This window comes from Styela clava, chromosome 8 (assembly GCF_964204865.1).
Source record: "Styela clava chromosome 8, kaStyClav1.hap1.2, whole genome shotgun sequence".
NCBI classification, from domain to species: domain Eukaryota; kingdom Metazoa; phylum Chordata; class Ascidiacea; order Stolidobranchia; family Styelidae; genus Styela; species Styela clava.
The window spans coordinates 6,545,064-6,559,816 of NC_135257.1; the positions used below are offsets into that span (position 1 = coordinate 6,545,064).

Below are 14,753 nucleotides of genomic sequence, written 5' to 3' on the forward strand. Positions count from 1 at the left end.
TTTGAAATAAATGTAACCTTCTTATTGTATTTCTAATCGTTGCTCTTATGTTCTAAACACAACATAACCTTTTACATATCAGTCATTCTAAAATGCATATTGAATACATAAACACTAGACGGGTTTGTATGTATTTGTGAATTCTTTTATTGCAGATATTGATAAAGTTTGTCAAATCAAAGCAACTCAAGATTCTCTTTTAACATAAATTATTACTATAACTAAAATTGAAATGTCGCGACGACTGCAAATAAGAGTTTGACAGCTTCCTAACGTAAGCAAGGTCTTCAATTGAATTGAAAAAAGAATGGTTCAAGCCAAAACCATTTTACCAACTGGTAGAAGATTGGACATGTTGGACGGTTTTAGCTAGTATTGCGAATGATTCCAACAATCATTTTCAGCTGTAAATAAAGATGGTACATAAAGTATATTTAAAACATTTTTTTGAGAAAACGCTCGCTAATTGAAATGATGAAATTTTTTTATTGGCTTGCCATCCATATACATTTTATAATTTTGTATAATTAGCTCTCCTGCTACTCTCTCGTCAATGACTTGATAACTTTCTTGTGTTTGGGATACATCGTAATCAATTCTTCAGTCGTTGGTTGGTAATAATCTTCAATTTCAAACCCAGGAGAGACCGTGATTCCAAGAAGAGGGTATTTTCCCTCACCTGGATATGTCAAGCGTGCGGCGTACCAGTCACCTTCAAAATATGAAGAAAATTTATCATATCAATATCGTGACTGTAAATGATCTGTTAATGGAGATAGATATCGTGGTATTTAAATATCGCCGACTATTTAATAGGTAACAAAATACATCATACCTTGTTTGACTGCAACTACAAAGTTTTTGGCCGACCTTCCGAGATAATGACGCGTAAGTTCGCCAGTCACATGATCAATGACGAAAAGGGTTAATCTCGCCCCGTGATAAAAATGCCACAGCTCATCCGATTTTAGTCGATGGAACAGAGAAAAGTCTTTATTCTGGTTCAAAATTATTATGAAACGAAACAATTATTTATATTTAGTATTAAACCCTTTAAATTCTTGGAATATGTTAAATATTCTTTCTGGTGGCATTAGATTATCGTATACGTTTATTACAGGTAATTATATTTGAAAATTTTCGGAAATTCTACAACAAGCAAATTCTCAATAACCAATAGGTGTCATCAGATATGGCGTCATATGAATAAAATATACCCGTCAGTAATTACAAGATGAACAGTCTGAACATCACGTATGCATGTGGATAACCAGTTTTATTATCGTGTATTGAAATTTCTTTCAGTTCGTACGAATCATCTTAATAACAAACTATATAAACTTGATAAGGCCGAAACATTGTCTACCGGTATGTTTGTTCGTTTCTCAGCAAACTTTACCTCCAGTAGGTAGTAAATATGTGTGCCAAAGACTCTAGTTGCGTTTGCTCCATATCTTTCTGGAAGATGATCTATTTTTTCCGTACTTCTATATATTTCAGTGTACCAACCTCCCTCGATATTAATATCCATGTTGAATTTGTCAATCCAGTACTTTGCGGTCTGAAAATAATAAATCATCCGCAAGTAAATTATTTGATATTCTGGTTTGTGTTGTCATATTTCCTTTAGATATTATGGATTATGTGACGGATCTTAAGCTAACTTTTAACCGTTATTAAACCAGTCGGTCGACAATCATAAACCATGCTCAAATATCTTGTTTAATTGCAATAACACAGCCCGAGGCTTAGTCAATTGACTCAATAAAAAATTATTTATAATTAAATATAATAACTTCAACGCTATTGTAAAATAATTAATGTGCTTCGTAGTAAGCAAATATATACCATAGAAAGATTCCATTTTCTGTATGTGAATTTCAAAGGAAGAAAAGTTCGCGCTTATTTTTCTAGGTACATGTTCATTGCGTACAATTTTTACAAACTAATTCAAGACAATAAAATATCTCAATAAGAGAACAGGTTTACAGAAGTAGTCATGAAGCCATTTGTTTGATAATTACTAATTTTCCTATTTTTGAGCGTTGGCTGGAGTGTTTTTTGTTTGCGGGGGTTTTGTACAAAAGATCCGAATTCGGACTGAAAACATAAATCTCTCACCAGTTTTATTCCTGTACCTTCATGAACATTGATCGCTAAAACAACCAAACAAAAAATTGTAAATAACTTCGGCAGCATCATCGTCGTCGTCCAAAAATAATGTGTTTGTCCACTTTGAAAATTTTCTTTTATATGGCAGCAATCTTCACGTACTATATATATATCCCGAAGGCAAGTTTTCATACAAATTTCATATTACGGGTTTGAAAGTGACCGGTCTTAAGCACGTCAGTTGAGTCTCATTTTTTTTTTTTCCTAAAAATGCAGGTACGTATTTACACATTCTCAGAATTTTACCGGGAACGGTGTAAAATTGTCGGGTAAACAGGAGTAAACAAAATTATTTACTCGTATGTTAACGTGGCAGTTCGCACGTTCGAAATTGCCCAATACTATTCAAGCCTAAAATTAAGGGTAATTGTTGGAAATTTATTTTGTATTTTATACAGCAGATACAAATGAAAGTCAGAGTGTTTTTTTAAAGGTAAAAAACGAATCATAATTTTGCAACTGTTTGTATGGACTGTGATTACAAGTTATAAATGTAGTAGATAATACCAGACGCAGTACTTGTGTTATTTCAAACATTTCAGTGCTTTAATTTAATAATATTTTGTCGTTAGACTTTAACCTAGCCGCATGCGGTAAATAAACCCGCAGACGTTTGGTACGTGACATACCCCACGTCAACTCATAGGTGAACCAGGTTTAGAGCGGTCATATGACGCTCGCTATTTCACCGAAACTAAACACAAGTGATTATTGACTCGATGACTAAAATATAATCGTTCAAAGCAGTGGTTCTCAACCTTTTTACTGACGGAGTACTAATTCGCAAGACGGACGAAAACATGCTCATCTCGATTCGTTCGTGGACAATAGCAGGCGAGGGCGGTCTCTAAAGACTGGACTGGTCCATAGGACGTTTCACCGACCCTTGATCCCATAAAAATTCTTTCTGAACTTTACTATTTCAAGATTTTTATACTTATTTCGAGGGTGTTTTTATGTGTTGGCGCTTATAAGCTGGTTTACGTGTTCGAAACCATCATTTTTATTAAATATTAATCAGCCATGTGCCGCTTACAGGCACTGATAGCTTATTTTGGGCTAGTCTATCGCAGCATTCGCGAGACTCATTTTTGATTACATAAACCAAATTAATGCTCCTTTGAAGACATAATAACAATTAAGATATTTAATTCACAACTGTTCTTTTGAAACACAACTGAAAACTGAGGAAAAGCACGCAAAACACAAAAACGAGGCAATGTTAACTTTACAACCATACATGAGTATCATCTATCCAAGCGACAGAAGTCTCTGAGCGGCTGCAGAAATTGCAATTGTTACGTCATTGTTGACTTTTTGCTGATTGGTTATGGTTACGGAAATAATCAAGAAAATTGATGACCGGGGAAACATTCATAAAGGCCGTTCAGCAAATACATAATAAGCAGAAGATAAAGCGTTGTCGGCATAATTTAGCCAACTCAAAAATTAATTGTTGCAATAATTCAAAGCTGTTCGCTTACCAACGCGTGCCAATACCTTATAACAACCTAATTATAAATATTTATACATCAAACTAATTTAGAACGTTGTACTGAAACGTACATCGGAAGTCTCACTTTGTTGTGTGTCATTTTGATGTTTTTATATATTTTCCAGAGAGCAATGTAAAAAACTTCCTAATGATATTGTTATGCCATTGAGAGTCAATAATTTGCCATGGTTTAATTTTTTGATCGTAGCCGGATTTAAGTTAATTTGTATGACGCAGTTAAGTGACGTCACAATGGCGCACTGTGACTTAGGCAGAAATGTGTCTATGACTTGGGGACATACGTAATTTTGCAACTTTACTATATGCACCAGTCCTGAAAACTAGACATTCAAAAAACGAATGTAATTCTCAGTATCTACAATGTCCAATCCCCAAAATAGCTAATCAGTTTCAATTACATTATTTTTTATGTTTAAAAATATATATTTCATCAGGTGACCGTACATTTGAACCCACGTACATTTGAACCCATGTGTATATCCACGGGTTCAATCTATATGCGGGTGCTAAAACCCATGGGTTAGGGTTAGTGTGGGTTCAACTATCCGAAAAACAAAAAAAATTCCATAGGTGCAATAGCATACAGGTGCAATTGCCATGGGTTCAAATGTACGTGGGTTCAAATGTAATGGAACCATTTGATCAATATAACACGTTCTGCACACCCACCGAAATGAGATTAAGATTAAATATAAAGAATAAAACAGCAATGCATCCAATATAAAAGCCAACCAAGGTGCATTGGACTCGGACAGTGAATATCATAAGTGCACGCCTTCCTATACTGTAGTATAAATTCAAATTAATACACGCTGAGCTAGAATCCGAGATGCAAAAACTCGAAAATATTCCGCGAGGTTATTTTGACTTTGTGACGTCACAATAGTCCAGCGGTAACAATGATAATTCATTATGACAAAACAATTGCACAAATGTGCATGTCATACTAAATCTCCATTTAATGGGTTTCGGAATTCTTAAAATAAAATCTGAGTTAACAGACAGGTGCGCAGCATTACATAAATACCTATTTCATAAAAAACTCAAATCGCCAAAAATGACTTACGCAATTCGGTTATTAGCGTGACGATATGAAACTGCTCTAATTATGAGATCACACACACTGAGTCAGCTTGAGCCACGCGTGGCATTCGTTTTCAATTATTTCATGAACATGACATATCAATATTTTATGCTGGACAGATGGAGTTTGAAATTGTAAACCTGCAAAATGATCTACCCTCGAACTCTATCTGAGTGTGCTAAACGTTTGAGGCCTTGTTGGTACAGTGTACAGCGGTGGGGTCTGAAAAGCAGCTTTGGAGGTCGCAAGCTTGTTGGTTCCACCTATCTTGTGAATTAGTCTTTTCTGACATTAACTTCATCAAGGACACAGAACACGACATTCTAATGAACATTAGCAAAACTCACTTAAAGTTACGGTGTCAAGTTACACACCAGAGAACAACATACTGGCGGATAGCATGTAACTTATTGACGATCGAATGGACCAGATCTGTTCCAGGTTGAAAAAAAAATATTGATGACATTATTTATTTGCAAAATGTCACATTTGATAGCACAACTGCTAAATCCGTTTCATTTTAGGCATGTGCAAGGTGTATTGTGATAGGCTGTTATAGAAGTAGTATCATTTTAAAACGTTCAATCTAAAAAACAATAAATTTGAAAATTTAAGTGTTATTATTGATTGATTTATTTTCTATATATGTAGTTATAATTGGTGATAATTTCATGGAAAATCTTTAACATTATCAGTGTTTCTCATTGCTAAATACCATTAGTAGTAATAGTTGAAGCTTGATCGACCAAATTGGCCTTTCAGAACTGTGCATTCGACCGGTAGCCCTTAGTTTAATCGCTATCCGGGAAGTAGCTCTCGGCTTCATGAAGGCTTGTGACCCCTAAATAAGTATTGGCGAACATTTTCTTCCGTTCATTCAAAAAATATTCTCAGCTTGTCATATATCTTGTATATAAGTCAGTACCAGATTTTTTCAAAGAATCCCAATGTTTAATCTAAATCAGTGAATCATTCATTCCTCATTGATATAAGTTTGAAAGTCATAATGGAACTAAATTACCAGACATATAGTCCGGCAGATAAGGGGACCTTTTTGGCCTTTTTATTTGTGATTATTCATCTTGGGGTCATTGTCCATCATTTCTACATGGGTGTGGAGTTTGCAGCCTTGAGCAATTTTTTTTACGGCTCGATATTTGTATTAGTGTTTTTCGTCAAACCTGTGCATCATAATGACGCACAACCTGAACCATAACCTGTTACAATACTATGTTCAGGTTGTGCGCAATCTTGGTGCACAAACTACGCAAGCACCAAATTTACTAGGAAATAAAATCAATAACTTTTAGGTATTTGTTGAGCCCAGCTTTGGGTCGCGACCCATATACGGTATATGGAAATACTGTCGAAACATACGCGTAAAATGAAGAGTACTATTTCAAAATACCCGTTTTTGTTGCAATTAACAATACAAGCCTGCTAATGCAGTCGCCAGTGGTTCAAGTGGATATACACCCGGTGGAGAACAGTCAATTATTTGTTAGCGAGAATTGTTATGCAGCGGGATGATAACGACGACGCAGTGAAAGATAATGATATCACGAGAACAAGAATGAGAAAATTGCTACATTTTATAGTATATCCCTGGGAAAGAATGTAGTTCATTCTCATGTTTCATGCCAATGCTTTTCAAAACTACCAAAGACTCTCAACACTTTTGCTTCTTCTCTTCTACAAAAATACATTGTTATTATATATTCGCATTTCCATCTGTTTGTTCGTGCTCCCAGATAACCGATCAGCGGCCTCCAAGGAGGACGGGATTTTTTAAGAAACCGATTCATAAACTAAAAGAGGCGACCGTGCTTCTCTTGCCTGTTGTCATGCTGTCCCTGGAATTCAGCTACAACAAAAATTTCACGAAAACGGATTTTTAAATTTTATGATTTTATTAATATTCTCAACAATGAATGATATACGGGTGGTAAAATGCCAAGTTATTCCAACAATATGATCATGTTTTGCAATTTTCAACCAATATTTTGCATGTAACTTTGTTTGACAGAGCCCCAGGAGCTCTAACTACAAGTATCAAAAATGTGAAAAAAAAAGTCACACTACAAAATTGTCAAATGTGCTGTATTTACGATAGATAACAGGTTTACCAAAAAGAATTACATGAAAAATGGTAAAATAAAGATCAATTCAGCAATATCTACTCGGTGATATGCATCTGTTGATGATTTTATGTGTTTGTTTCGGAAGTTTAATAACAGAATTAATTGTGGTTGCTGGGGATGTTTTAAAAAAAGGTTGCATCGAAAAAAGTTTTTACAAAATGTTAAGGTTTGATAGTAGTAGAGAAGTAGAAAAAATACTCCCATGTTTTTTTTTTTTCATTTGATAACCACGCCACAGAACTTCCCCGATAAGTATACGCAGCAATTAAGAGGCAAAAATGCCAAGATGGGATTTCATCGCATTGCAAACCAATATTAGCAATTCTTATATATATTCGCGCATTCCCATCTGAACAGCGTAGAAAAGATTATATATATATTATATACATCTACAGACTTTAAGAACTATGTCAGATGAGCGTCATATTATCGAATATCAGTAAAAGAATAGTGCAATGGGAAAGGACATATAAGGCGGAACTTTCAGTAGTATGCAATCAAATAATCTTATTGTAGAATATATATTTGAAAACATTTCGTCACGCCAACTGCAGTCCGAAACTTTTTGTCTCTGGCTGAGCTTAGATACCAATTGGCACTCATGTAAACTGGTGAGACTGTAAGAGACACGCGATGAAGCAGTTACTAAGAGTATCCATTCCCCAGCTGTCATTTGAGTGGGTACTGCTGTTTTTATTGCAGATGGTACTGATCTTTTTGTATTAACTCTTTGAACCCGAAAGCCGCTATAGCGGCTTTCCCGAGAAAGTCTTCTGACGCTGAAAGCCGCTTTGGCGGCTTTGGCATCCCGTATGAGCTATGCAACTTTGAAACCCTCATATCTTGCGAACCATGTATTATATTTAGACAAGTTTTACATCGTGTGAAAGATAATCTACAGGACTAAGTATAATTTTAAAATTGAGATAAAATATCGTGATCATCTTATGAAAATTGGCAAAATTAAAAAGCATAAAAAACATCTGAAAAACTCCTAAATCTAATTGAAAAAACTTCAATTTATTTTCAATTAAACCTAGTACATTATCGACAACATTTGTAGTTGTTGAAGATAGCTTTCCAGTGATACCATTAGATTGAAATTATGTTGCACCATTCAAATTTTAGAAGCATTTTTATTCGTGATTTTGTTTGTCGCAAGATCGAGGCGGCGTCAAGGTGACGTAAATAATGACCTAACACATTTACGCCGTTACGCAGCGACGTTATACATTTACTTAAGTTCGTACTTGTATACGATACACGGCGGAGTTTGCGCATTACATCTAGCCTCAAAATCTGTTCGACTAAAAAACACTATATGCAGTGTTATTGCCGTTTTAATTGCATAAAGTTATGAAAAATACGAATAGCAAAAAAACGGATTTCTAAAAACGGAATGATGGAACATATCGATGGATGCATTGTTTTTAGCGCCAATGCTGGACTTTATTTATCTTTTCTTCTTCCGATAGATGAATACTATCCAATATTTCATCTGGACAAAGCTTTCGTTTAAAATCCATTGTAAATATAGCGATATCAGGAATGTAGCGTGTATGCAGTAATTCCGAAAATCTGATGAGGACGCAAAATGTAAAACACTGACCAGGTGAGCTACTGGTGCCACCATGTCTTTCGCGTACCCGTTATCAGTTTTTTTATTCAATTTTCATGATATCCAACGGTGAATAATTAGCCTTGATGTTTCCGGCGGAACCTCATAAATGCATGAGGATCGAATAGTTCACTTTGGCCAATCATTTTCGTCCCATATTCAAATAATAAACGTATATAATATGGCCTTTATATTATAGCAATTTTACTATGTTCAATCAAGATTCGTCTAAATATAAGGGTTTTATCTGCGGCCGAGGATATGATACTGATGCAATGATGACACAATCTGAACTCAAGCTGTAAACGACCAGATGTGCAATTGCGCAATCTACCTCACGCAAAGCGTTACGCACGAAACGTCCCATGAACGTTATCACGACAATGTCGCCCTTTGCGTCGTTACGCAAACTTGACGTCAAAATAGTTGATCAATTTTGTCCGCAAACCATTTGAATCGATAGTACAAATTCTGCAATGAAATGAGTTATGCGTATGTTAAGAAAGTCATCCTTATATACCCCGGAAGGTAATTTTGTATACTTTTCGAAATTTTACTTATATTGATGATACATTTCTAAAAAAGATATTAAATCTAACCAAAATACAAAAAATTAGAAGATGGGACTAAAAATAGGCTCACACATCTCATCGAAACATCTCGTAAAAGATAATGCAAGTTAAAACTAAAAGACTAGATAGGCTTTTATATGACATATTACAGACCATCTGATATCTAATGGTTTAGAAGTTATGTTGATTTAAAGTTAGAGATATTACAATTTTTTAACGCGTCAAATCGATCGATTTAAGGATGTTGGAAACCAACACGCAATATTACAAAACTTACTTTCAACACGCGGTTTGAATGAATGAAAAAGCTGAAACTAGTATTCTTTAGAACAGCATACAAATTCTATGGAATGAAATCATACACAAAAGCTCGTCAAAAACCTATAGCTCAATAATCAAGTGGAATTTGATGCATGTGCGCAAAAATGTGCGCGTTACTACGTACAACCGAGGCACGCAGGAAAATGTGTGGGATGTACTAGTATTCAAAACGTTGGACTCAACTATGTTGGTATAACAAGTGCACATCTCGGTTTCGCATACGCATACCTTCTATCTCCACAAGGATATATTAATTTAGCCAAAGTCAAGGCAGCACTGAAAGGTTGCGGTACTTCCAAAATAAAACACGTTACACATCTTTAGATACCAGTGGATGGTTTTACATGGCCTTGTTCGGAGTGAAAGACGAGGTCAAATATTCCAATCCAATTCAACTAATAAAATATCTCTAAGTCCCTAAGCTTAAACTAGGAAAACGAAATGCGCGCGGCAACGCAAATGTAGTTTGAAGAGCACAATAGAAAGTGGCTAGATGCTGCCGATGGATCTTGGCCTGTATTAGTGAAATATATTCTACTAAAATTGAATTTTTGACATTGTAAGAAGATTCAATGTTACTATGTATGCAAAACTAAACCATGTAGTTATGAAATAGATGTTTTTAATAAAAAGACAATCCTGAAGTATTCGTACCAAGATGGCGCACAAACTGAACATTGTATGTTTACCAGGTTAGGGTTCAGGATGTGCGTCATCTTGGACCGAATACTTCAAATCCACTTAAAAAAATTGCTCAACATTATATACTCCCCACCCACCTGGGTATCATTATATATGTCATATACATTATATCTAAACAATAAAAAAAAACTTTATGTCCCAAAACAATGTTAAGGCCCGATTCTGCCGGACTAATAGTTTGTATGGCAGGAAAGGGATTGACGCTATCCTCAACCCAACTCTGTCAGAGGTCAAACTATGACAGAGTACTTGTGCTGCCAAATATCAAAATACAGTTTTTTGAAGTTGCACGAATTTCAAGAAAGAGTTGAATGAAAATACATTTATAACCCTATACAAGTATACGAAGTGAATACCAAATTATGACTATTCAAAGCCATTGACAAAAGACCAAATTTTGGGTATGACTGGATCATGTGATCCGATCTCGCATCGCATGTCATAACAATTGCAATAAAAGCTTGTTGTCATAAGTAATATAAGGAAATTAATCGTGTTTCGACCTTGTTTCAGTACTGTGAACAAAATGCGGTTAGCATTCAGTGGTTATAAGCAGTAGTGGGATTCAGCCGGTTCTCACCGGTTCTTTAGAACCGTCTCACGGAATTTTATGAGATCAGCGAACTGATTAGCATTACTGATAACTGTCAATAGATTTTTGCATCTTATCTGACACACCGATTGTTGAGATCAAGTATAGCTCACTTTTTTTTTTTTTCAAATTATAAAATAATCAATTTCGAACGTAACAGTCATACATTGTGTTAATTTTTATAGTTGTAGTGTGTTTTCAGTAGATCACACACCTTCAGGTTTTTCAGGAGAGCTAACAAAACCTTAGATAAGGTTTAAAACGTACAGAATGTATACAAGATGGAAGGTTTTGCCAAGAAGAAGTGGTACGTGTTCACTCACCTAAAATAATGGAAATATTTCACACACGCTCACACGCACCCACACACACAACCATACAGAAGTTATAAATTACATACGGGTAGTTAAAAAAATAAATAAATAAAAATTACTTGCCAGTTGCCACACCATATTAATAAATTTATAACGTTTGCCACTGCCGAATTGATAGATTTTATAAATGGGAGTGAACAGTAGAGATAAACTTCTATGAAAAATATATTGCCAAGCTGATTATAGTTGGAGTCGATTGCCAAAAATATCCAACCAAAGTTGCCAGAATTGGGTGCATGAAGAGGTGGGCTAGACCACTTCATTCCCCAAACTAGAGCCTATTATTGCCAAATTATAGTCCAGATTGTAATAAGTATTTAAAGGTACAAGTAAAAGTATAAGTAATTATAATTAATTAAGGTAGGACAACGGGGAATAGGAATATGTTGGTTACCAAGGTTATAAGTAAGTTTTTTTTCTATCTTAGATATTGACTTCTGCAAGGACAAATGAGTTAGGATTGTTATTTCACAGGATCATTTCTTCATTTACTTAATGTAACACAATTGTTGTCACAGTATTATCAACTAGTATATAATATATACAGCAATATAGATAATCCTCAACATCATCAAAAATTTCGATGCTAATTTTGACATAATGATACTTACTTAACCCTTAAATTGAATTGTTAATTGAGAAGTAATTAAAAATAATTAGTTTATTTGCTAAAAAAAATATGACTTTTTGTAACAGAACCGCCTGAAAAATATTACGTTAGTGATGAAACCGGCTGACAAAAAATTTGAATCCCACCACTGGCTATAAGGTATTGAAAGCCCTAGTAACTGTACATCTTCAACGTATGCCCTGTGTAGTATCTATGGTACATCTAACTGTTGGTCGTTCTTAACATTCGATTTGTGAATCAGGTGCTAATGCTTACTCTCAGACAAACTACACTCTACAAAAATAGTTTCATTATATTATATAATATTCTAATAATTCTATAATATTCTATAACATTCTAATATATATATATATATATACAGAAAATTTGAGCAATGCGAATAAAATATATTTCATTCAAACTAGTTCATTCAAATGTTACTGAATCAGGATATTTTATGTGGAACTGCCACAGATTTGTATCGTCACAACATGAATTGATTTTTTGCGTGTATCCTGTGCGTCCTCTGACTCAGAGAATCTTCACCCAAATTATAAACAGTTCATTTTGACGTAAAGTAAACATAGAAGGATAGAACAAAACAATGAGTAAGATTCTACTCAAGAACTATGAAATGAAAAAGGGCCTTGGGAGGCATAAAAGCAGCACAATAGAATATAGATTATAGCAGCATTCACATTGCAGCTATGTGAACAACAGTTCATTCTATTTTTGGTTGTTTCATTGAAAATTACTTTTTTGATAATATAGTTGATATGTTTTGAATAAGGCGTTTTAAAGAACCTTTGTTTGATACATATAATACAGATGAACTTTTATACAAAGCAAACCCATATACGAACAACACGTTTTCCTATTTGTTACAGGTAAATTAGAAAAATCACGAAGCGTTTATGGTCATAATGATCATGATTTCAATTGTTGAATTACTCTTACTATTGTCATCAATTGCACTGATAACAAATGCAAGTCAGTTACAGAAAAGCAGTATTTCAGAGGGCATGGAAATCGATGCTGGAAAGGTACGGTGGAGATGAAGATAACAACTCAAATTGAGACTAAATTATAGAAGTGTGTTGAACCCACTTGTTTTTGCTGATTTTAATGAAAAACATGACTCTTTAAGTTAATATTAAAGTAATTACTTCCAATCCGTTATTAGTCAAAACCATTTTTGTGTAACTAGTATTAAATTCTAATCAACCAATGCTAACATACACCGTGTTTCCCAAATATAAGACAGGGTCTTATTTTAATTTTCTTTCACCTCATTCACCTCAAATGTGCAGAAGTTCTCAGCTAGCAATAAAATGCAAATTTTATGCATGACTGACCACGCTTTCACGCTCCAGTGAGCAAAACGCGTCTTCAGTTTTTTTGGGATTTCTCAAAATTGATACATGCTATTGGGTTGAAATTCATAACAATGATTAATGGACATGTTCCGGATACGATATGTCAAGGATACGCATGAGTGACCTCGGCGATACGCTCCAGTGAGCAATATAGGATTTTACATTTTCATCTTCTTCTCGAGAACGACACTACTTAGAGACTTGAAATTTACATCACATGCAGATAATACGTCCCCCATCATAAATTGCAAATTTTATGCATGACTGACCACGCTTTCACGCTCCAGTAAGCAAAACGCGTCTTCAGTTTTTTTGCGATTCCTCAAAATTGATACATGGTATTGGGTTGAAATTCATAACAATGATTAATGGACATGTTCCGGATACGATATGTCAAGGATACGCATGAATGACCTTGGGGATACGCTCCAGTGAGCAATATAGGATTTTACATTTTCATCTTCTTCTCGAGAACGACACTACTTAGAGACTTGAAATTACATCACATGCAGATAATAAGTCCCCCATCATAAATTGCAAATTTTATGCATGACTGACCAAGCTTTCACGCTCCAGTGAGCGAAACGCGTCTTCAGTTTTTTTGCGATTTCTCAAAATTGATACATGCTATAGGGTTGAAATTCATAACAATGATTAATGGACATGTTCCGGATACGATATGTCAAGAATACGCATGAGTGACCTCGGCGATACGCTCCAGTGAGCAATATAGGATTTTACATTTTCATCTTCTTCTCGAGAACGACACTACTTAGAGACTTGAAATTTACATCACATGCAGATAATAAGTCCCCCATCATAAATTGCAAATTTTATGCATGACTGACCACGCTTTCACGCTCCAGTGAGCAAAACGCGTCTTCAATTTTATTTTACGCGGGAAGCCTGTTACAGCTGCTCGCAGCTCTAGTTATTATTTATTTTTATTATTTTTTTTTTCAAATTGGTCCTACAAACTTGAAATTCACCTCAAATGTGCAGAAGTTCTCAGCTAGCAATAAAATGCAAATTTTATGCATGACTGACCACGCTTTCACGCTCCAGTGAGCAAAACGCGTTTTCAGTTTTTTTGCGATTTCTCAAAATTGATACATGCTATTGGGTTGCAATTCATAACAATGATTAATGGACATGTTCCGGATACGATATGTCAAGGATACGCATGAGTGACCTCGGCGATACGCTCCAGTGAGCAATATAGGATTTTACATTTTCATCTTCTTCTCGAGAACGACACTACTTAGAGACTTGAAATTTACATCACATGCAGATAATAAGTCCCCCATCATAAATTGCAAATTTTATGCATGACTGACCAGGCTTTCACGCTCCAGTGAGCAAAACGCGTTTTTAGTTTTTTTGCGATTTCTCAAAATTAATACATGCTATTGGGTTGAGATTCATAACAATGATTAATGGACATGTTCCGGATACGATATGTCAAGGATACGCATGAGTGACCTCGGCGATACGCTCCAGTGAGCAATATAAGATTTTACATTTTCATCTTCTTCTCGAGAGTGACACTACTTAGAGACTTGAAATTTACATCACATGCAGATAATAAGTCCCCCATCATAAATTGCAAATTTTATGCATGACTGACCACGTTTTCACGCTCCAGTGAGCAAAACGCGTTTTCAGTTTTTTTGCG

General features: G+C 35.0%; 1 protein-coding gene across 1 annotated transcript; it reads right to left on the reverse strand.

Annotated features, from left to right (window-relative positions):
• Positions 1-123: 123 nt before the first annotated feature.
• Positions 124-2,282, reverse strand: LOC120346641 (uncharacterized). The gene is made up of 4 exons (XM_039416408.2): positions 2,122-2,282; positions 1,400-1,561; positions 836-998; positions 124-712 (listed from the first exon to the last, which is right to left on the reverse strand). The coding sequence occupies exons 1-4, from the start codon at positions 2,200-2,202 to the stop codon at positions 540-542; spliced, it is 579 nt and encodes a 192-aa protein (XP_039272342.2). The 5' UTR covers positions 2,203-2,282; the 3' UTR covers positions 124-539.
• Between the last annotated feature and the right edge of the window lie 12,471 nt (positions 2,283-14,753).

Coding starts and splice junctions, on each gene's coding strand:
- LOC120346641 (XM_039416408.2), bottom strand. CDS start 2,202: ATGATGCTGCCGAAGTTATTTACAATTTTTTGTTTGGTTGTTTTAGCG. Junction 999..1,399: donor ATATTTACTACCTACTGGAG/GTAAAGTTTGCT, acceptor ATTTTGAACCAG/AATAAAGACTTTTCTCTGTT. Junction 713..835: donor TGTAGTTGCAGTCAAACAAG/GTATGATGTATT, acceptor CATATTTTGAAG/GTGACTGGTACGCCGCACGC.